The 25,316-nt window shown below is 47.0% G+C and overlaps 2 protein-coding genes across 2 annotated transcripts; both read left to right on the top strand.

Moving 5' to 3' along the window:
- The first annotated feature begins 17,578 nt into the window (after positions 1 to 17,578).
- Positions 17,579 to 19,678, top strand: LOC138637755 (uncharacterized). The gene has a single exon (XM_069726673.1). The coding sequence runs from the start codon at positions 17,579 to 17,581 to the stop codon at positions 19,676 to 19,678; it is 2,100 nt and encodes a 699-aa protein (XP_069582774.1).
- A 1,132-nt stretch (positions 19,679 to 20,810) lies between these two features.
- TPBG (trophoblast glycoprotein) lies at positions 20,811 to 23,322 on the top strand. Its single transcript, XM_069726445.1, has 2 exons — positions 20,811 to 21,050; positions 21,334 to 23,322. The coding sequence occupies exon 2, from the start codon at positions 21,454 to 21,456 to the stop codon at positions 22,651 to 22,653; it is 1,200 nt and encodes a 399-aa protein (XP_069582546.1). The 5' UTR covers positions 20,811 to 21,050; positions 21,334 to 21,453; the 3' UTR covers positions 22,654 to 23,322.
- Positions 23,323 to 25,316: the final 1,994 nt, after the last annotated feature.

The following is a 25,316-nucleotide window of genomic DNA, read 5'->3' as shown; positions in this document are numbered from 1 at the left end:
GTGCTGCATTCATCTTTCCTTCAACTTTGACCAAGTTTACTGTGCCTTTGTAGCTCACACATCCCCAAAACATCAGCGATCCACTTCCGTGCTTTACAGTAGGAATGGTGTTCCTTTCATCATAGGCCTTGTTGACCTCTCTACAAATGTAATGTTTATCGTTGTGGCCAAAAAGTTTAATATTGGTCTCATCCCTGCAAATTACCTTGTTCCAGAAGTTTTCAGGCTTGTCTCTGTGCTGTGTTGCGTATTGTAGGCGAGATACTTTGTGGCATTTGCGCAGTAATGGCTTTCTTCTGGTGATTTGACCATGCAGCCCATTTTTCTTCAAGTGCCTTCTTGTTGTGCATCTTGAAACAGCCACAACGCTAGTTTTCAGAGAGTCCTGTATTTCAGCTGATGTTATTTATGGGCTTTTCTTTGCATCCCGAACTATTTTCTGGCAGAAATTTTTGTTGGTCTACCTGACGCTGATTTTGTTTTTACAGAGACCCCGCTTTTCTATTTGTTAATCACAGTTTGAATGCTGATGACTGCCATTATCAATTCCTTGGATATCTTTTTGTATTCCTTTCCTGTTTTATACAGTTCAACTACTTTTTCCAGTAGATCCGTTGACAATTCTTTTGCTTTCCTCATGACTCACAATCCAGAAACGTCAGTGGCTGGATGAAAGATGCAAGAGTCTGTCTGGATCCCAGAAACTCATTCAGCATTTATTCACACTCACTGATTACAAGCAAACAGGTCACAGTGAGGATGTTACCCTAAGTAGCCATTCAAACCCATTTGTGTCAACTTTTGTGCATGTTATCAGGCCAAAATCACAAGGGTATGTGAACTTTTGATCAGGGTCATTTGGATGTTTTGGGTTGTCATTATAAAACACAGTGTTAAAAACACAGTAGTTGACAATAAATGACTTCACCCAACCACTAACCATGAGTGGAGAAAAAGTTTTGGTGTTATCATTCATATTCTCTGAAAAAAGGCCAAGAAAGCAAAAATTCTTCAGGGGTATGTAAACTTTTGAGCACAATTGTACCTCTCATTGGGTGGCTGGACATGGGATATGCTAGGTCTTTTCTAAGTTTATTAGATACAAAAGAACCTGGCACTCAACTTAAGTGTGAACAACTCCATATTTTTATTGTAGTACCAATAAAACGTTTCGGTCTGTGAGACCTTCCTCAGTTGCTATAATAATAGAGCGAACAGTAATCACCAGAAAAAAAAAGAATAACATATCACAATTTACAGATTATCATTGTGTGCGCAGACAACTGTCTATTGTCCTGAAAATTAGAAAAAAATGAAAAAAAGGAAAAAAACAACAGAAAAACAGAAAAAAAACGGAATGCAAGTATATACATAAGAGGTCATTTGGTCGCATGATACGTATGAATGTCTCCACTTAGCGATAGGAAATAACAGATATTCTATAATAGCACATTCATAAGCGAAGTAAAGTAGCATACTGTACTGTAGTATAGAAGCGAGAATGATGCCGCTTGGTCAGGGCATAGCAAATGTCACCTCCTCTGTGAATATAGTAAATGTATGGGTGCTGTTATAAAGTGGTCGGTGAGAATGAGCGGTGCTCACTCATATGATGGGATTGCCTTAGGTGGTTATTTAGTACATAAGGCCCTCCGGACTGGTACAGAGGGGTGGAGTATCCTAAGATGGTGAAAAAATCAAAGATGGATATAGTCCCCAAAAAGTGCCGGTATATAGAGAGCATATAGCCGTGAGTCAGAGTCCCATAGTTGATTACCTTAGCTGTTTGAGTGTCCTGGAAATGACACGGAGTCCACCGCTTGTCATAGGAGTGAGGGGTAAGTGGCCTACTGCTTGCCGCCGCATGTATTATAGTGCACAATACAAACTTAGACAAAATTAAAAAAAAAAACACGGACAGTGCTTTTTTCTGCTGCACGGCAGAGAAAAGCACCATGTTTTTACTGACTGTCCTTTCATTTACCGACGGTTGGCAACCATGGCTGTGTGTGTATCACACAGTACAGCAGAGCTGACCGTAAAATTATAGAAGAGCTGCAACTGCTGATGAGTTTGTATGGAGACAAAGCACAGCTCTGCTGTACTGTGTAAGTTATATTCACACACCGCTCTGCTGTACTGTGTAAGTCATATTCACACACAGCTCTGCTGTACTGTGTAAGTTATATTCTCATACAGCTGCTGTACTGTGTAAGTTATATTCGCACACAGCTCTGCTGTACTGTGTAAGTTATATTCGTACACAGTTCTGCTGTACTGTGTAAGTTATATTCGCACACAGCTCTGCTGTGCTGTGTAAGTTATATTCACACACAACTCTGCTGTAATGTGTAAGATATATTCACATACAGCTCTGCTATACTGTATGTTATATTCACACACAGGTCTGCTGTACTGTGTAAGATATGTTCTCATACAGCTGCTGTACTGTGTCAGTTATATTCACACAGCTCTGCTGTACTGTGTAAGTTATATTCGTACACAGTTCTGCTGTACTGTGTAAGTTATATTCGCACACAGTTCTGCTGTGCTGTGTAAGTTATATTCACACACAACTCTGCTGTACTGTGTAAGTTATATTCACATACAGCTCTGCTGTACTGTATAAATTATATTCACACACAGGTCTGCTGTACTGTGTAATGTATGTTCTCATACAGCTGCTGTACTGTCAGTTATATTCACACAGCTCTGCTGTACTGTGTAAGTTATATTCGCACACAGCTCTACTGTACTGTGTAAGTTATATTCACACACAGCTCTGCTGTACTGTGTAAGTTATATTCTCATACAGCTGCTGTACTGTGTCACTTATATTCACACAGCCCTGCTGTACTGTGTAAGTTATATTCGCACACAGCTCTGCTGTACTATGTAAGTTATATTCACACACAGCTCTGCTGTACTGTGTAAGTTATATTCTCATACAGCTGCTGTACTGTCAGTTATATTCACACAGCTCTGCTGTACTGTGTAAGTTATATTCACACACAGCTCTGCTGTACTGTGTAAGTTATATTCCCACACAGCTCTGCTGTACTGTGTAAGTTATATTCTCATACAGCTGCTGTACTGTGTCAGTTATATTCACACAGCTCTGCTGTACTGTGTAAGTTATATTCATACACAACTCAGCCATACTATGTAAGTTATATTCACACACACAGCTCTGCTGTACTGTGTCAGTTATATTCGCACACAGCTCTGCTGTACTGTGTAAGTTATATTCTCATACAGCTTTGTTGCACTGTGTAAGTTATATTCTCATACAACTGCTTTACTGTGTCAGTTATATTCACACAGCTCTGCTGTACTGTGTAAGTTATATTCATACACAACTCAGCCATACTATGTAAGTTATATTCACACACACAGCTCTGCTGTACTGTGTCAGTTATATTCGCACACAGCTCAGCTGTACTGTGTAAGTTATATTCTCATACAGCTTTGTTGCACTGTGTAAGTTATATTCTCATACAACTGCTTTACTGTGTCAGTTATATTCACACAGCTCTGCTGTACGGTGTAAGTTATATTCGCACACAGCTCTGCTGTACTATGTATGTTATATTCACACACAGCTCTGCTGTACTGTGTAAGTTATATTCGCAAACAGCTCTGCTGTGCTGTGTAAGTGATATTCTCACAGCTCTGCTGTACTGTGTAAATTATACTCTCATACATCTCTGATGCACTGTGTAAGATATATTCACACACAGCTCTGCGGTACTGTGTAAGATATATTCGCACACAGCTCTGCTGTACTGTGTAAGTTATACTCACACACAGCTCTGCTGTAGTGTGTAGGTTATATTCTCATACAGCTGTTGCACTGTGTAAGTTATATTCACACACAGCTCTGCTGTACTGTGTCAGTTATATTCACACACAGCTCTGCTGTATCAGTTATATTCACACACAGCTCTGCTGTACTGTGTAAGTTATATTCACACACAGCTCTGTTGTACTGTGAAAGTTTTATTCTCATACAGCTGTACTGTGCAAGTTATATTCACACAGCTCTGCTGTACAGTGTAAGTTACATTCGCACACAATTCTGCTGTACTGTGTAAGTTATATTCACGCAGCTCTGCTATACTGTGTAAGTTACATTCACACACAGCTCTGCTGTACTGTGTAAGTTATAGTCACACACAGCTCTGCTGTACTGTCAGTTATATTCACACACAGCTCTGCTGTACTGTGTAAGTTATATTCACACACAGCACTGCTGTACAGTGTAAGTTATATTCTCATACAGCTGCTGTACTGTCAGTTATATTCACACAGCTCTGCTGTACTGGGTAAGTTATATTCACACACAGCTCTGCTGTACTATGTAAGTTATATTCACACACAGCTCTGCTGTACTGTGTCAGTTATATTTCCATTTACATATCAGAAAAACATGGCTTTCTCTGGAATAAGACATTGGATCGCAGATGTCAAGGTATCATTTTATTCAGCTTCCTGTGACCTGCATGCACATATAGACAGATTAGGAGGATTCATCCCACACGGGCACAAAACTCCTTGAAAGGGCATCAGCCTTCACATTCTTAGAGCCTGGAAGGTACGAAACCACAAAATCAAAACGGGAGAAAAATAGCGACCAACGAGCTTGTCTAGGATTCAACCGTTTGGCAGACTCGAGATAAGTCAAATTCTTGTGATCCGTCAAGACCACCACGCGATGCTTGGCTCCTTCAAGCCAATGACGCCACTCCTCGAATGCCCACTTCATGGCCAACAACTCTCGATTGCCAACATCATAATTGCGCTCAGCAGGCGAAAACTTTCTAGAAAAGAAGGCACATGGTTTCATCACCGAGCCATCAGAACTTCTTTGCGACAAAACAGCCCCTGCTCCAATCTCAGAAGCATCAACCTCGACCTGAAACGGAAGCGAAACATCTGGCTGGCACAACACAGGGGCAGAAGAAAAACGACGCTTCAACTCCTGAAAAGCTTCCACAGCCGCAGAAGACCAATTGACCACATCAGCACCCTTCTTGGTCAAATCAGTCAACGGTTTAGCAACACTAGAAAAATTACTGATGAAGCGACGATAAAAATTAGCAAAGCCCAGGAACTTTTGCAGACTCTTCACAGATGTCGGCTGAGTCCAATCATAAATGGCCTGGACTTTAACAGGGTCCATCTCGATAGTAGAAGGGGAAAAAATGAAACCCAAAAATGAAACCTTCTGAACTCCAAAGAGACACTTAGACCCCTTCACAAACAAAAAATTCGCACGAAGGACCTGGAACACCATTCTGACCTGCTTCACGTGAGACTCCCAATCATCCGAGAAGACCAAAATATCATCCAAATATACAATCAGGAATTTATCCAGGTACTCTCGGAAGATGTCATGCATAAAGGACTGAAATACTGATGGAGCATTGGAAAGCCCGAATGGCATAACCAGGTACTCAAAATGGCCCTCGGGCGTATTAAATGCTGTTTTCCATTCATCGCCCTGTTTAATACGCACAAGATTATACGCACAACGAAGATCTATCTTGGTGAACCAACTAGCCCCCTTAATCCGAGCAAATAAATCCGACAGCAGCGGCAAAGGGTACTGAAATTTGACTGTGATCTTATTAAGAAGGCGGTAATCAATACAAGGTCTCAAAGAACCATCCTTCTTGGCCACAAAAAAGAACCCTGCTCCCAATGGTGACGACGACGGGCGAATATGACCCTTCTCCAAGGATTCCTTTACATAACTCCGCATAGCGGCGTGCTCTGGCACAGATAAATTGAACAGTCGGCCCTTAGGAAACTTACTACAAGGAATCAAATTGATAGCACAATCGCAATCCCTATGAGGAGGTAGGGCACTGGATTTGGGCTCATCAAATACATCCCGGTAATCCGACAAAAACTCTGGGACTTCAGAAGGGGTGGATGACGAAATAGACAAAAATGGAACATCACCATGTACCCCCTGACAACCCCAGCTGGACACAGACATAGATTTCCAATCCAATACTGGATTATGGACCTGTAGCCATGGCAACCCCAAAACGACCACATCATGCAGATTATGCAACACCAAAAAGCGAATATCCTCCTGATGTGCAGGAGCCATGCACATGGTCAATTGGGTCCAGTACTGAGGCTTATTCTTGGCCAAAGGCGTAGCATCATTTCCTCTCAATGGAATAGGATACTGCAAGGGCTCCAAGAAAAAACCACAGCGCCTAGCAAACTCCAAGTCCATCAAATTCAGGGCAGCGCCTGAATCCACAAATGCCATAACAGAATAGGATGACAAAGAGCAAATCAGAGTAACGGACAAAAGAAATTTTGACTGTACCGTACCAATGGTAGCAGACCTAGCGAAACGCTTAGTGCACTTAGGACAATCGGAGATAGCATGAGTGGAATCACGACAGTAAAAACACAGCCCATACCGACATCTGTGTTCTTGCCGTTCAGCTCTGGTCAAAGTCCTATCACATTGCATAGGCTCAGGTCTATGCTCAGATAATACCGCCAAATGGTGCACAGCTTTACGCTCACGCAAGCGTCGATCGATCTGAATGGCCAAAGACATAGACTCAATCAGACCAGCAATAGAATATAGAAGTCTCGCACTCAACTTAAGTTGATTAGTGAAGTTTATTGGTGCAAGGTAGCACTAGAAACGTTTCAGCTCAGATAGAGCTTTCATCAGTCACTAGAACGTGTGAAAAGATATATATACATAAGAAACATAAAAAAATTATAACAAAATAAAACAGACAATATATAAATTTCATACAAAATAAAATTATAATGAAACAAAAGTATGTACAAAGTTACGCCGGAGCGTATAATAGCCAGAGATATATTTCATGAATGTACATAACGTAACGCGTAGCAGTGAAAACACGCTTATACATACTTGCGCGGAGGGACGCGCGGCACGCTATTTAAGCCCGACAGTAGCGTCCTAATGGGAGCGCCGAGCGTGCCGCGTGTCCCTCCTGTCAGACAAGCGGTGGACTCCGCATCTCAGGGGACGCTACCCACACACAGGCGGCTCTTTACAGCAGATATCCCGTTTGGATCGTAGCCATACCCCCCTTTTTGGTTGCATGCATTTAGACGCGCTGCCCTGCACTTTCTTATCCACATTATGCTTCTTCCAGCCCCTGCTTCTACTCGGCCAGGGTTGAGGCTATTACCTCCTTCCACGGATACTACGCATAGAAGGTATAACACATGGCTCTCAATAGCATGCATACATGGAGTTTCGATATCTACGTTCATTATCTACTCCCCTGTCTATATTTTTTACAGCCCCAATTCTCATGCTGATTACTTTGAGGCCCCTGATCTTTTTCAGAGATACGTATTGTTATGAGGTATTTTTATAAGGTATTTTTATAAGGCATTATCACATATCGGACTGCCCATGATACAGATAACATTGCCATAAGGATTCATGAAACCCCCCCTCTCCCCTCTATTTTTTATTTCACAGCTTCTCTATCTTGTAGTTTAGGCATTTAACACAAGACCATCATCTCATCCTTCTACCCCTTTTTGGCAGTAAGTATTTGTCCGCTTCTATAGGACTTTATCACTTCTGGCTCACATCATCCCTTCACTATATCCCCATTCTCTCATGCTATATTAGGTACCATATGTGACCCATATATCAATCCGTGACATGTCCGATATACACTCTTAAGGCACAGCACGGTATGTGTGCATCTTGTTGTACTGTGTAAGTTATATTCTCATACAACTGCTTTACTGTGTCAGTTATATTCACACAGCTCTGCAGTACGGTGTAAGTTATATTCGCACACAGCTCTGCTGTACTATGTATGTTATATTCAGTATAGCTTAACAAGAACAACAAGCGTATGCACAGGAAATGGGATCACCACACCATATTATAGCAATATAATAAATTTTTATTTAGAGAACAACATGAACAAAACATTTAAAAGCATCTAAAAACAAAACGGACATAGAGGGTCCATGAATACAATATATATCATGAATACTGCAAATACATCAACATCCCACACAGCTTAATATACAAATTTTGCCAAAATAAGGCGTAAGAGCACATCTGATACTGACACCTTCACCCCACCCCATATACACACTCCAAAATAGATCTAGGAGCTTAGTCCCATACAAGAACTGTTACCCAAATAAGGGTGGGTAGGGAAAAGACTAAATAACCTGATGATACCCCCACTACATACACCTCTAAGGGGTGATTGCAGAGGTCTTACCTAGCCCTAGTGAAGTCACCTATGCCAATAACCACAGCCAGCAAACGTGTCAGGATAATAAAGCTGTGTGGGTGCTAAGACCCACGCGTATCGACGCTCAAGGCGTCTTCCTCAAGGTCGCTCTGAAGTTACTTACGTTGTCCCCCAATACTTATAATCAGTCAATCATGCAGGAGGCGCCTCTCAGCTGTGCCACAGCATGGCGGCGTTGGAAGTTCCAGCCGGCGTCCTAGGTGGTGGACTGCGCAGGCGCTGGAAGGAAGAGGACCCAGAGGGCTGTGCGCATTACACCTGACATGCGCAGTAACCCTCCAGTTCAGAAACGGTCACCATGGAGACCACCCGCGCTGGCCGGTCATATTAAATACCGATAGTGGCACCAAATCCGGGTGTCTTGCTGCCGGTACAGTTCCTGGGCATACACGCCACCCTCCCACCCAAATAGAGGGGGAGTTTCGCAAATAGATGTAGATCCAGGTTGCGCACGCACTCTAGGTTAGGAGGAATCTCCCCCCCATCTGACCGACATCCTGCGGCATGGTGATGTGTATAAAAAAGAAAGACATATAAGTCTATATCAAATCCCAATTGGGTTACTCGCCATGCCACGGATGTGAGTGAGATGAGGGTCCTGCACTGGACCTCAGATGACCCACCGCAAAGTCCGCACTTGGCTGCCAGCGTTATTAGCCCATAACACACAAAGCAGGAGCCTGTCTTGTCGTTATAATAATTCTAAAACATATATAGCACACACAAGTTGAACTACCCCATACACACCAACAAGTATCCACCCTGGCCAGGGCACAAACATCAACACAAACATACAGAAACACACCCACCAAAAACAGCTGGTGCGATAGAAAGACTATATTACATTATATAGAAATGCCGCCTATTTGGGTTATTAGTCAACAAGGGATAGTATACATTATCGCCCACAGTACATGCACAACAAAATGCCCCCAAAACAGTATATGTACAGGGGCAAAGTAGTGCCAGCTCAATGTGGTGAGAGATACTGGTAAAGTAAACAAATCTAGGCATTTGGAATGAACCAAGGGGCATAAACACGCCCTACCATGACGTGTCAGATCTCACTGACACCTGAAACTCAGAGAATAAGCACTGAATATAATACAAGAAATAATAAAATAAAACAGAGAATATATGGAAACGTCCGGTTTAGTAGGATCCTAAAAAAGGGGACAGTCCAGTGGTTCGGTATTCAAAAGATTTTTTCTGAAGGTTTTTTCATTTGCTAGGGAAACAGACGACTCAAGTTCCTTCCTCGGATCCAGGGATCGTGAGCTTCCATTCGTGTAAAGCCGATGATCAATTCTGGGGTTCCCTATCCCGGTGGTGCCACAGGATGGCCGAAATCAAGGGTTTGCTGGATCTGATCGGTTTGGCACTGGTAGATGAAACAACCTGTATCATCTGTAAAAGAAACCAGGGATAAGACTTGATACATATCAGTGCCCACAACCAACTCACCCCAATAGACCCACAGTACACGGGCACCACAAAGAGACCATAGATGAACACCCTAGAGCTTTTTGTAGAAACCCGTATACAAAAGCTCCTCATTCAGGCCAACCGGGGCCAAGCTCTTCAGTTCAAAAATCAACCGGGATTCCTTTCTCAATAGCTCATCAGTGAGCTTCCCCCCCCCTGATACTCGGGATGACCCCCTCCAGGCCCATAACACGGAGGCTCCTGTGGCTGCCCTTATGATGTTCTAAAAAATGTGCAGCTACAGAGGTAATCTGTTTCCCTTTTTCCCTATCGCCCTTGGCCATAGTGATGTTCGAAATATGCTGTTGCACCCTCCGACGCAGCTCTTGGGTAGTCTGCCCAACATAGATTTTCTGGCAGCCACAAAAAAGGGCATAAACCAGATTCCTATTGCGACAATTAAAGTAAGACTTTGATTTAATCCGAAACGGTAGGGATGGAATGGAGGTCCCCACCTCAGCCAACATAAAGGGGCAAATTGAGCAATTACCACATGGATAAGATCCAATGGTGGTTTTACCTGTATTCAATCTGGTCATAGGGCGCCTAAAGTGGCTCCTGGTCAGGCAATCCTTCAGATTCTGTGCTCTCCTTGCCACCATTCTGGGCTTGTTTGGAACAATAGTCCTCAATCTTGTGTCGCTGAGTAGGATCCCCCAATTGGATTCCATTATATGGTACACATCCTTCCACTGGTTGTTAAATCTTGTAATCAAACTCAGTTGGTTCCCGTCCCTTTTCTGTTGCGTCACAAGGACCTCATCCCTTGATCTCTGTCGGGAGAATTCATATGCTCTCGAGACCACTCTCCGTGGATAACCCCGTTCCTGGAAACGTTTAGTGAGTAGTCTCGATTGTTCCTGGAAGCATGTCATAGTGCTACAGTTCCTCCTGGCACGCAGGAACTGGCCCTTAGGGATACTATTACGTAGGTGGCGTGGGTGGAAGCTGGAGTAATGTAAGATGTTATTCGTGGCCGTCTTCTTGCGGAAGAGAGTCGTAGTGATCCGATGACCATCAATCATAATCCTCAAATCCAGAAAGTCCACCGCCTTACCGGGAAGACATGATGTCAGCCTTATGCCACATTGGTTGGTATTCAGCTCTCTGACGAATGCTTCCAAGGTTTCTGCTGTACCTGTCCACAAGATTATAATGTCGTCAATAAAGCGGTACCACTTTAGGACATGCTCCCGGTAATCACAGTTCTTATACACGTGGGTCTCCTCCCACCACCCCATAAAGAGGTTTGCATAGGGGGGCGCACATCTCGCCCCCATGGCTGTACCAGACACTTGTTTGTAATGGACCCTATCAAAGATAAAATAGTTATTTTCCAAAATAATCCTGAGAAGGTCCAGAACAAATGAGTCATGACCTCGGCTCCCTGTAGTATATTTATCCAGGTGATACCCCACAGCGGCAATACCTAGGTCATGATTGATGCTGGTGTATAACGCCTCCACATCAAGTGTGGCCAAGATGGTATCATTGGGTATCACCAGGGAATCCAGCTGCTGGATGAGGAAAGACGAGTCCCGTATATATGAGTCCAACTTTAACACAGCGGGCTGCAAGAAAAAGTCTAAGTAAATACACGATTTCTCATACAGTCCACCAATTCCCGACACGATGGGCCTCCCCGGTGGCTCCGACAAGGACTTATGTATCTTTGGTAACATATAAAAGGTCGGAACCACCAGGTGCTTCACTGTCAGGAAGTCAAGTTCTTTTTTGCTGATGATGCCCTGGTCGAAAGCGCGATTTAATAATCCATCCAGGCTGGCCTTAAAGACAGGGGTTGGGTCGGAGGGCAGGGCAACATAGTGCTGCGCATTGTCAAGTTGTCTCCTTGCCTCCCTACAATACATATCTTTCGGCCACAGCACTATGTTGCCCCCCTTATCCGCCTCCTTGATCTCAAAGGTCTCATTGGACCTCAATCCCTTGAGTGCCCATTTTTCCTCCTTCGATAGATTGTTCTGACCCAGTCTGTCCAGCCTCAACCCCTGGATGTCTTTACTGGCTTTCTCGAAAAAAATTTGCATGGCAGGGAATAATGAGAAGGATGGAGTTGCCTGAGAGGGCAACCTCCCATCGAACTTCCGCCTACCTCGTTGGCTCTCATTTTCCTCTAGTAAATCCGTGAGGTCACGTAGTAGTTGTCGATCCATGTCCGTTAGTCCATCCAATGATTCAGGGTTCTGATAGAGCATCTTAAAGGTCAACTGTCGACAAAATAAATATAGGTCTTTAGTAAGCTCAAATTTGTCCAAAACACTCATGGGAGAGAAAGATAGGCCCCTGGAGAGCAGTTTCCTTTCAACGGTGGTTAGGGTATATGAGGATAAATTTATGATGTTCAACTCACCCAACTCACCCTCTGGGGTCGCGGCACTTCCTACCGCCTGCGATTGTTGTACCGAGTGACCCTCTTGAAACTCGGCGACCAGTCTCTGTTCCTGCCATTCCGTTTTTTTCGACCTATAGTACTTCCTTCTCCCGCGTCTGTGCCGCTTTCCCGATCGCTGGTGTCGGTGGACAAAAAATCACTCGAGACCACTTCCTGAGTTGCATTATTCACACTCGCATCCTGAGCAAAACGTCTCTTGTTGGCCAACCTCCTATTCCCCTGATGAGTCCATCTGAAGGCCTTGCCCTCTGCATAATCCGTTCTATCTCTATGGAATTTATCCGTTTTGCCTCTGATAATGTCCTTCTCAAATTTTTCTATGACCACCTTCAGATTCTCTTTAAGTGGGATGACCTTATCCTTTTTATCGAATTCCTCTAGCTTACCCTCCTTGTTCCTAATCTCATCCTTCAATTTAGCTAGCAATTGGTAATCATGTGCAATAAGTAGGTCTAGAAGAATATGGGAGCAACTCTGAAGACCTTTTTCCCATGTATCCTTAAATTCTGCATCTACTTCCCAGGCGGGAAATATTTGAACCCTAAGGCCCCTAGGTGTAATATTCTGTTTCTTGTAGCTTTCTAGCGTCTTGACATTCCACCACGTTTTTGTTAGATTTTTATGCAAATGTGTAATCTCTGATGTTAGACCCTCGAAGCTCTCATCCCTAGGCAAACCTGCTGTATTTCCCAATGCTACCTGGCCAATAATGTCTACCTCCTGACTGCGCCACGCGGCCTCCCTGGCACTCAAATCCATCATTAATATTTCCAATAAACACAAATGAGTATAAATAACCCGACGTGCCTCCGCTCAAGAAAACCAGCTAAAGAAACCAGTTGCAAACTAAATACCTACGTATAAATGTATGAGCGGGCACCATCAAATCTTACAATGTAAAGGGGGGATCACCATGTGCATACCAACAAACAGTATAGCTTAACAAGAACAACAAGCGTATGCACAGGAAATGGGATCACCACACCATATTATAGCAATATAATAAATCTTTATTTAGAGAACAACATGAACAAAACATTTAAAAGCATCTAAAAACAAAACGGACATAAAGGGTCCATGAATACAATATATATCATGAATACTGCAAATACATCAACATCCCACATAGCTTAATATACAAATTTTGCCAAAATAAGGCGTAAGAACACATCTGATACTGACACCTTCACCCCACCCCATATACACACTCCAAAATAGATCTAGGAGCTTAGTCCCATACAAGAACTGTTACCCAAATAAGGGTGGGTAGGGAAAAGACTAAATAACCTGATGATACCCCCACTACATACACCTCTAAGGGGTGATTACAGAGGTCTTACCTAGCCCTAGTGAAGTCACCTATGCCAATAACCACAGCCAGCAAACGTGTCAGGATAATAAAGCTGTGTGGGTGCTAAGACCCACGCGTATCGACGCTCAAGGCGTCTTTCTCAAGGTCGCTCTGAAGTTACTTACGTTGTCCCCCAATACTTATAATCAGTCAATCATGCAGGAGGCGCCTCTCAGCTGTGCCACAGCATGGCGGCGTCGGAAGTTCCAGCCGGCGTCCTAGGTGGTGGACTGCGCAGGCGCTGGAAGGAAGAGGACCCAGAGGGCTGTGCGCATTACACCTGACATGCGCAGTAACCCTCCAGTTCAGAAACGGTCACCATGGAGACCACCCGCGCTGGCCGGTCATATTAAATACCGATAGTGGCACCAAATCCGGGTGTCTTGTTGCCGGTACAGTTCCTGGGCATACACGCCACCCTCCCACCCAAATAGAGGGGGAGTTTCGCAAATAGATGTAGATCCAGGTTGTGCACGCACTCTAGGTTAGGAGGAATCTCCCCCCATCTGACCGACATCCTGCGGCATGGTGATGTGTATAAAAAAGAAAGACATATAAGTCTATATCAAATCCCAATTGGGTTACTCGCCATGTCACGGATGTGAGTGAGATGAGGGTCCTGCACTGGACCTCACATGACCCACCGCAAAGTCCGCACTTGGCTGCCAGCGTGATTAGCCCATAACACACAAAGCAGGAGCCTGTCTTGTCGTTATAATAATTCTAAAACATATATAGCACACACAAGTTGAACTACCCCATACACACCAACAAGTATCCACCCTGGCCAGGGCACAAATATCAACACAAACATACAGAAACACACCCACTACTTTGCCCCTGTACATATACTGTTTTGGGGGCATTTTGTTGTGCATGTACTGTGGGCGATAATGTATACTATCCCTTGTTGACTAATAATCCAAATAGGCGGCATTTCTAAATAATGTAATATAGTCTTTCTATCGCACCAGCTGTTTTTGGTGGGTGTGTTTCTGTATGTTTGTGGGATTTGATATAGACTTGATATAGACTTATATGTCTTTCTTTTTTATACACATCACCATGCCGCAGGATGTCGGTCAGATGGGGGGAGATTCCTCCTAACCTAGAGTGCGTGCGCAACCTGGATCTACATCTATTTGCGAAACTCCCCCTCTATTTGGGTGGGAGGGTGGCGTGTATGCCCAGGAACTGTACCGGCAGCAAGACACCCGGATTTGGTGCCACTATCGGTATTTAATATGACCGGCCAGCGCGGGTGGTCTCCATGGTGACCGTTTCTGAACTGGAGTGTTACTGCGCATGTCAGGTGTAATGCGCACAGCCCTCTGGGTCCTCTTCCTTCCAGCGCCTGCACAGTCCACCACCTAGGACGCCGGCTGGAACTTCCGACGCCGCCATGCTGTGGCACAGCTGAGAGGCACCTCCTGCATGATTGACTGATTATAAGTATTGGGGGACAACGTAAGTAACTTCAGAGCGACCTTGAGGAAGACGCCTTGAGCGTCGATACGCGTGGGTCTTAGCACCCACACAGCTTTATTATCCTGACACGTTTGCTGGCTGTGGTTATTGGCATAGGTGACTTCACTAGGGCTAGGTAAGACCTCTGTAATCACCCCTTAGAGGTGTATGTAGTGGGGGTATCATCAGGTTATTTAGTCTTTTCCCTACCCACCCTTATTTGGGTAACAGTTCTTGTATGGGACTAAGCTCCTAGATCTATTTTGGAGTGTGTATATGGGGTGGGGTGAAGGTGTCAGTATCAGATGTGTTCTTACGCCTTATTTTGGCAAAATTTGTATATTAAGCTGTGTGGGATGTTGATGTATTTGCAGTATTCATGATATATATTGTATTCATGGACCCTCTATGTCCGTTTTGTTTTTAGATGCTTTTAAATGTTTTGTTCATGTTGTTCTCTAAATAAAGATTTATTATATTGCTATAATATGGTGTGGTGATCCCATTTCCTGTGCATACGCTTGTTGTTCTTGTTAAGCTATACTGTTTGTTGGTATGCACATGGTGATCCCCCCTTTACATTGTAAGATTTGATGGTGCCCGCTCATACATTTATACGTATGTATGTTATATTCACACACAGCTCTGCTGTACTGTGTAAGTTATATTCGCAAACAGCTCTGCTGTGCTGTGTGATATTCTCACAGCTCTGCTGTACTGTGTAAATTATACTCTCATACATCTCTGCTGCACTGTGTAAGATATATTCACACACAGCTCTGCGGTACTGTGTAAGATATATTCACACACAGCTCAGCTGTACTGTGTAAGTTATACTCACACACAGCTCTGCTGTAGTGTGGTTATATTCTCATACAGCTCTGTTGCACTGTGTAAGTTATATTCACACACAGCTCTGCTGTATCAGTTATATTCACACACAGCTCTGCTGTACTGTGTAAGTTATATTCACACACAGCTCTGCTGTACTGTGAAAGTTTTATTCTCATACAGCTGTACTGTGCAAGTTATATTCACACAGCTCTGCTGTACAGTGTAAGTTATATTCGCACACAACTCTGCTGTACTGTGTAAGTTATATTCACGCAGCTCTGCTATACTGTGTAAGTTACATTCACACACAGCTCTGCTGTACTGTGTAAGTTATAGTCACACACAGCTCTGCTGTACTGTCAGTTATATTCACACACAGCTCTGCTGTACTGTGTAAGTTATATTCACACACAGCACTGCTGTACAGTGTAAGTTATATTCTCATACAGCTGCTGTACTGTCAGTTATATTCACACACAGCTCTGCTGTACTATGTGAGTTATATTCACACACAGCTCTGCTGTACTGTGTCAGTTATATTCCCATTTACATATCAGAAAAACATGGCTTTCTCTGGAATAAGACATTGGATCGCAGATGTCAAGGTATAATTTTATTCAGCTTCCTGTGACCTGCATGCACATATAGACAGATTAGGAGGATTCATCCCACAGACAGATTTTCTTTAAAGTGAACCTGTCACCAGTTTTGGCCTATAAAAGATATGGCCACCATCTTTCAGGGCTGATATACAGCATTCTATAATGCTTTATATCTGCCCCCAACCCGACCTGCAAGAGAAGAGCATCACTGGTCTTGGTTTGGTACCTCCCGTCTTCTTACGATCCCCGTCATACAGCTTTCTTCGTGTGGATGACGCGTCCCTTCGTCATCCACAGTCTTCATGGCACAGCGCTCCTGCGCAGGCACACCAATCTGCCCTGTTGAGGGCAAAGTACTGCAGTGCACATGCGCTGGGTCTCTGACCATTCCCGGTGCCTGTGCTTTGCAGTACTTTGCTCCGCCCTCAACAGAGCAGAGAAGTACGCCTGCGCAGGAGCGTGATGCCGAGAAGCGTCATCCACATGAAGCAAGGAGGGTGGCATCACAAGAAAAAGGGAGGCGCCAGACCAAAAAGAATGACGCCCATGGAACCGGACTGCCCCACAGATGAGTATAATAAAAGTTATTTTTCTTGTCTTGCAGGTCAGGTTTGGGCCCCATATACAGCATTATACAATGCTGTATATCATTCCTGAAAGGTAATGGCCGTATCTCTTATCGGCCAAACTTGGTGACAGGTTCCCTTTAAGGTAAGTTTGGGATCGCACATGTCTAGACAAAATGCACCTCCTTACAGTCAGCACTGACTGGACAATATCATACTGGAAGGGGACACTGCTCCAACAAGTAACACCCAGTTGTAAATTTATGCATACAATTCTAGGAGGAACAGGACAACACAATTCTAAGCCGCACTGGTCCAGCATGGATTTCCAGATGGCTGTCCCCTTCCAGAGAGCTGAGGGTGTGAGAGCTACTCCCAGTGCTGCTGTCTGTGCATGTGGCATCCATACATAATCACACAGCCACCCTGAAACAATGCGCTCCGAGGACAAGAAACCCAGCTCCCAGGAAACGGACCCCAAGCTCTCAAGACACAGACACCCAGCTTCCAGGACACGGACCCCAGCTCCCAGGACATAGATCCCAAGCTCCCAGGACATGAACCCCAGCTCCCAGGACACGAACCCCCAGCTCCCAGGACAAGAACCCCAACTCCCAGGACACGGACCCCAACTCCCAGGACACGGACCCCAGCTTCCAGGACACGGCCACCCAGCTCCCGGGACACGGACACCCAGCTCCCAGGAAGGACCCCAGCTCCCAGGACACGGATCATCAGTTCCCAGGACACGGACTCCCAGGAGATGGACCCCCAGCTCCCAAGACACGGACCCTCAGCTCCCAGGACATGGACCCCCAGCTCCCAAGACATGGACCATCTGCTCCCAGGACACAGACATCAGCTCCCAGGACACGGACCCCCAGCTCACAGGACACGGACCCCATCTCCCGGGACAAGGACCACAACTCCCGGGACACGGACCCCCAGCTCCCAGGACAAGGACCCCAGCTCCCGGGACATGGACCCCAGCTCCCGGGACACGGACCCCAGCTCCCAGGACACGGACCCCAGCTTCCGGGACACGGCCACCCAGCTCCCGGGACACGGACACCCAGCTCCCGGGACACGGACACCCAGCTCCCAGGAAGGACCCCAGCTCCCAGGACACGGATCATCAGTTCCCAGGACACGGACTCCCAGGAGATGGACCCCCAGCTCCCAAGACACGGACCCTCAGCTCCCAGGACATGGACCCCCAGCTCCCAAGACATGGACCATCTGCTCCCAGGACACAGACATCAGCTCCCAGGACACGGACCCCCAGCTCACAGGACACGGACCCCATCTCCCGGGACAAGGACCACAACTCCCGGGACACGGACCCCCAGCTCCCAGGACAAGGACCCCAGCTCCCGGGACATGGACCCCAGCTCCCGGGACACGGACCCCAGCTCCCGGGACACAGACCCCCAGCTCCTGGGACACAGCTCCCAGGACACGGACCCCCAGCTCCCAAGACATGGACCATTTGCTCCCAGGACACGGACATCAGCTCCCAGGACACGGACCCCCAGCTCCCAGGACACGGACCCCATCTCCCAGGACACGGACCCCATCTCCCAGGACAAGGACCACAACTCCCGGGACACGGACTCCAACTCCCGGGACACGGACCCCCAGCTCCCAGGACAAGGACCCCAACTCCCAGGACACGGACCCCAACTCCCGGGACATGGACCCTAGCTACCGGGACACTGACCCCCAGCTCCCGGGACTCAGACCCCAGGACACGGACCCCAGCTCCCAGGACACGGACCCCAGCTCCCAGGACACGGACTCCCAAGACATGGACCCCCAGCTCCCAGGACACGGACATCAGCTCCCAGGACACGGACCTAAGCTCCCAGGACACGGACCCCCAGCTCCCAGGACACGGACCCCCAGCTCCCAGGACACGGACCCCCAGCTCCCAGGACACGGACCCCCAGCTCCCAGGACACGGACCCCAACTCCCGGGACATGGACCCCAGCTCCCGGACACCCAGCTCCTGGGACTCAGACCCCAGGACATGGACCCCAAGCTCCCAGGACATGGACCCCCAGGACAAGGACCCCAACTCCCAGGACACGGACCCCAACTCCCGGGACACGGACCCCAACTCCCAGGAAGGACCCCAGCTCCCAGGACATGGACCTCTGCTCCCAGGACAAGGACTCCAACTCCCAGGACACGGACCCCCGGCTCCCGGACCCCCGGGACTCAGACCCCAGGACACGGACCCCAAGCTCTCAGGAAGGACCCCAGCTCCCAGGACACGGACCTCCAGCTCCCAGGACACGGACCCCTAGCTCCCAGGACACGGACCCCAACTCCCAGGACACGGACCCCAAGCTCTCAGGAAGGACCCCAGCTCCCAGGACACGGACCTCCAGCTCCCCGGACACGGACCCCTAGCTCCCAGGACACGGACCCCAACTCCCAGGACACGGACCCCAACTCCCGGGACACGGACCCCTGCTCCCGGGACACGGACCCCCAGCTCCCGAGACACGGACCCCCAGCTCCCGAGACAGACACCCAGCTCCTGAGACTCAGACTCCAGGACGCGGACCCCAAGCTCCCAGGAAGGACCCCAGCTCCCAGGACATGGACCATCAGTTCCCAGGACACAGACCCCCCAGCTCCCAGGACATGAACCCTCAGCTCCCAGGACACAGACCCTCAGGACATGGACCCCCAGCTCCCCAGACACGGACCTCAGCTTCCAGGATACGGACCCCAGCTCGTACAACATGGACCCCAAGCTCCCATGACACGGACCCCCAGCTCCCTGGACATGAACCCTTAGCTCCCAGGACAAGGACCCCCAGCTTCCAGGACACGGACCCCCAGCTCCCATGACACGGACCCCCAGCTCCCAGGACACGGACCCCCAGCTCCCAGGACACGGACCCCCAGCTCCCAGAACACGGACCCCCAGCTCCCAGAACACGGACCCCCAGCTCCCAGCAGGAGACGGACCCCAAGCTCCCAGGACACGGACCCCCAGCTCCCAGGACACGGACCCCCAGCTCCCTGGACACGGACCCCCAGCTCCCTGGACACGGACCCCCAGCTCCCAGGACACGGACCCCCCAGCTCCCAGGACACGGACCCCCAGCTCCCAGGACACGGACCCCCCAGCTCCCAGGACACGGACCCCCAGCTCCTAGGACACGGACCCCCAGCTCCCAGGACACGGACCCCCAGCTCCCAGGACACGGACCCCCAGCTCCCAGGACACGGACCCCCAGCTCCCAGGACACGGACCCCCCAGCTCCCAGGACACGGACCCCCCAGCTCCCAGGACACGGACCCCCAGCTCCCAGGACACGGACCCCCAGGACACGGACCCCCAGCTCCTTGGACACGGACCCCCAGCTCCCAGGACACGGACCCCCAGCTCCCAGGACACGGACCCCCCAGCTCCCAGGACACGGACCCCCAGCTCCCAGGACACGGACCCCCAGGACACGGACCCCCAGCTCCTTGGACACGGACCCCCAGCTCCCTAGACACGGACCCCCAGCTCCCAGGACATGGACCCCAGCAGTGCCTGCTCCCTGCAGCTAAAGCAAAGTTTAGAGGGAGGATTAGTGGCCGGTCCCACTGACTGCGCTGCTCGGCAACCAGCTCCACTCTGCACATTCATCTGTTCTATCTCCAGCAGCCAGTACAAGGCGGAGGGGCGGGGCCGGGCGCAGGACGCTCCCATTCCTCGGAGGGGTGTTCTACTGCCGCGCACGCCTCTTTATGAAGCTAGCTGTGGAGGAGTCGCGCCCTCCTGTGCCACCAGGACCCGATGTGTCATGTCCGCAGCGCGCTGAGCTGGTGGAGGTGCGCATCTCTAGAGAACCGGTGTTCTGCAGCCGCCCTTGTCCATCCCCCCTACAGCTGGTGGTACATCCCGGAGAGGCAGGACCGGGGAGCAGCAGGAGTTCGGAGGCTGGTGTGAGCGGCTGGATGTGGAGGAGTCGCTGCTGAGAGACCAGCGCCAGGAATTGTGGCTAAACAAGGGACGACTCCAGGTAAAGTGGCAGAGAAGGCGCAGCGCGGGCAGGGCGGGAGCGGAGTGATGGGGGAAGTGTCTGAGAGCAGCGAGAAGTTGTGCGCACACTTGTGTGGAGTTGGGGCACATCCCGGTGGCCGCTCCGGTCACTTCTCCGGGGTGTCCATTAGTCAGCTGGGGAGAAGGGGTTAATTGGTGAGGATGTTGAAGGGCTTGAGGTGACCCCAGGCTGTAGGGCGGCCATGGTTACTGGTGGGGTCAGGAGCTCGCTGCCATGTCTGACTCTTGTCTGTCTACTTCAGGTGGGATCATCCGGAGAAGACGACGCTGGCACCAGGAGGACCGCTCCGCTCGCCATAACAACGAGGACGGACACCCTCATTAAAGGGGAGCCCTGGGGTGAGAAGACAACAACAGGGGCGATGGCTTCCTCTCCTGTGCCCTTGTTATCTGGACTCTGGAGGACGGGGTCTGGACCGGGTGGCGATGGCAGAGTTGTGAAGGGGTCGCTGTTACTGGTCCTGGTGGTTGTACATCTGGTGGGCAGCGTATGGGCACAGTCCGAACAGACGCCGTGTCCCCTGTCATGTGAGTGCTCGGACATAGCCCGGACTGTGAAATGTGTGAACAAGACCCTACATGAGGTGCCCAGAAATATTCCCGCCTACGTGAAGAACCTCTTCATCACATACAACAACATAAGCACTTTGCAGGAGACCTCCTTTAATGAAGTCCTAACAAATCTGAGCAATCTTGGTCTCAGTAACAACCAGCTTGAAGATTTGGGCAGGCATACCTTCAGGAACCTGCCGGCTCTGAGACATCTGGATCTGAGTAACAATAAGCTGGCTTATGTCAGCGACCTGGCGTTCCAGGTTGGTGGTGACCTTAGCAGTCCTCTCCTGGAGCTCCATCTCAGCAGTTCTCTCTACAACGAGTCCATGATCTTCTTCATGGCTGGTGCCTTGCAGAACGGCTCCTTAAGGAACCTCCGAAAGCTAGATCTGAGCGGTAACAACCTCATGTACTTACCAACCGGCATGTTCAGCTCGTTGCCCAGCCTCAAACACCTTGACCTGAGCAACAACACTCTGGTCAGCGTCCGATCTGGAATTTTCACCCACCTTGAAAGCCTGGAGACGTTAGATCTGAGGCAAAACTTTTTAAAAAACCTGAAAAACACAACACTTCTCGATTTCTCCAGCCAACCCGGTCTGTCGGTGTTTCTCGGTGACAACAGCTGGGTCTGTGACTGTGAAATCGAGCCGTTTCTCACTTGGCTCAAGGACACCACGATAGTCAAGGACTCTTCCAGTTTGCTTTGCTCCGACCCAGAGAAGATGCAGAACGTCTCGTTGCTTTCTGTCAAAGTTTCTGACCTGGAGTGCCCGCCATTTATAATGGACACCAGCTTACAGACCTCCTACGTGTTTCTGGGTATAGTGCTGGCCCTCATCGGAGTCATCTTCCTGCTTGTCCTGTATCTAAACAGGAAAGGTATTAAAAAGTGGATATACAACATCCGAGATGCCTGCAGGGATCACATGGAGGGCTATCACTACAGATACGAGATCAACGCCGATCCCAGACTGACAAACTTGAGCACAAACTCTGATGTATGAAAAACATCTATATATTTTTTTGGACCAGTGCAACACTTTATCTATGCATGAACTTAATGTACAGATAATGCATTTAACCCTGCGCTTGCTCTCCTCCTTCCCTGCTGGAGAAGCAGAATCCAACGTCTCCCCCTCCGTGCAGGGCTCCTGACTGCTCCATCTGACTGTGAATTTATTGCTGCATTCGAGTTTTCTCTGTACTGTAGTCTGAACTTCGCATGCTCAACATCCATAAGGAATCCATTCCTAAAAAAAAAAAGACAGTTATTGTACAAGACGTTAGCAGAGCCGCATACTTTGCTTTTTATCTTTCCGTTGGTTTCCTGTTTTTTTGGTACCACCCATTGCCAATCCAGATACCAGTCAACAATAACTGCCTCAACTTTCTTTTTTTTTTTTCTCTTTCTTTTATACCGGGTTGTGAGAATGCTTCCAAAGTTCCAATTCTTTGCATGTATAATATGAGGACTTGTACAGCAGCATGTACAATATTTCTTTTATTTTTTGGTAATTATTTGAGCTCCTTAATTGGAAAACATCGACAGTAACACTTTTGCACTGTTTTTTGTAAAAAAAAAGAGAGAGATGCAGTTTATATCAAACCCGAATTTCTATAAACTGCGCCTGATTTTAATAACTCAAGACTCAATAAAGAATATATTAAAATAATCAGTGTGTGGATGGTTTCTGCCAAAAGTTCTGCCATCTCCTCCATGGGGTTTTTTACAGAAAGTGAGAGTGATACAATGTTTGCTTTATCGTCAGGAGAAGGACAGGATAAAACTTATATTTTTGCGCTGTATGAAATATATCTTGTGTTTTTTTTATGATGCCAATTTGCTAATCTGTGCTTGAACATGCATTGACCTGAAATATCTGTAAACTGTTCAAAGCCAAATAGTAAAATGGGAGTATGTAATAGCAGTAGGCTGAATCATACCGTGTTCTGTTAACCCTTTATCTGTGCCCAGTGCTTGCATGGGAATGTTCAGTTCTATAGTGGGGCAGGGGGGCAATGCATGCGTTTATCTCTTCCAGTAATTATCGGAGGGGTCTGTCATCCTGTCCAGTGAATAGCTTGCCTGGGTGCCTCATGTATTACTGCCGCTCTGGAGCTTTTAAAGCATTTTTTTTCCCCATACTTTGAGCTGGTCCTTTGACATCTGTGCTTTGCCAAGGACAAATGAAACCTTTTTTAGCTGATATTTGCCAACATTTTTTTTGCCTGATTTAACGTGAATAGAATGAAAGAAAAAATGTGCCGATCTTACTATGCAGATGTGAACTTTAAAGTTTAATCTTGGGTTTTAGAGGTTTACTAGGAAATGTTTAATTTTCATACACAATAATGGAATAATTCTCCTTTAATCTCTCGTCTTTTGCGAATTAAAATGGTAAATTGATGTTGGTCATCAACATATAAATTGTGTCTTTAGTAGTGGTAGATTTTCCTGGTCAAGACAACCAAAGCCAGTAATTACATTCTTTTGTTATACATGGAGAAGGTAATCTCGGCAGTTTTTCATGCCTACCCTGGAGTATTAATCCCATCTAAGTGCTAGGGCTGTGGGACAATTGAGGATGAAAGCCCTGTGGGTATTGTAATGTGATATCCCCCCCTTTAATGGGGTTAAGGCTGTGCCTGAACTTTTTGAGCCTTGTGCAGTCTGATGGATACATTAAATATCTCTTGGTTCCCCCGGGGGGCTATTCTGTTTGCTTCCAATTATTTTTTTGTCCCTGTATTTGCACAAGGAGTATCAAAATATCCTAGTTATACTGTAATTGTTTTGGGTTTTGTGACAAATAAACTTTATCATTTGCTTTTCTTTTTATATGTTGCTATCAATGTACCAGTGGTTGCATGAATTCTCCCAATCGATGGAGTGATTCAGCAGAAGCCGGTACCCACACTGGTTCAATATTTTTCCATGTCCTTAATCTGGTTTGATATTTCTTTTTGTTTTCATTGTGGTTGTAATCGCTGTTTAAAGGGACATTCCATCTAAAGTATTATGTTGCATTGAAAGTAAATCCATTCAGAATGAGATATCTGGAAATCTTGATTTTGTGACTTTTGATGCCCAGAACTGCATGACAGCCAGTGATCTGTGTTACCCAGATTACTAGATGTAAAACGCTTAGAGCAATGTCCTCCTTTATAGTAAGAAACTTTTTTTAGTTCTTTATCTGTCTGTGAAAAGTATACAGAACATCTAGGCTAAATTCACACAAGCGTATAAAAAGTGAATCATCCACTTTTCAACCAGAGAAAAAATGGATGATTTTTCATCTGTATTATCATCCATTTTTAGTCCATATGAGATTTGATTTTTTTTTTAGTTCACCCATATGCTAATGCATTCTGCAAATTTTTCACTCAGGCGTTTGGTCCATGTACAAAAGAAACCCAAGCATCTAAACAGCCCAATAGAATAACATTGATCATATTGCTGTACGTGTTTTGTCCGTTTTATTTATTTTCACAGACAGTAATCGGATCAAAAATACATTTGTGTGAATGTAGTCTCAGAAAAGCGGAACAGCACTCTATAATTGGCAGGCTTGCATTAAATCTTTTTTTGAGGTTTTTCTCCAGATCAAACAAGACACGTCACATTTAGAATATACTTTCTTGTACGTGCAACATTTCAAGTCAGAGT

Source organism: Ranitomeya imitator, chromosome 5 (genome assembly GCF_032444005.1).
Source record: "Ranitomeya imitator isolate aRanImi1 chromosome 5, aRanImi1.pri, whole genome shotgun sequence".
Lineage (NCBI taxonomy): Eukaryota > Metazoa > Chordata > Amphibia > Anura > Dendrobatidae > Ranitomeya > Ranitomeya imitator.
This window is presented reverse-complemented; position numbering and strand designations above follow the sequence as displayed.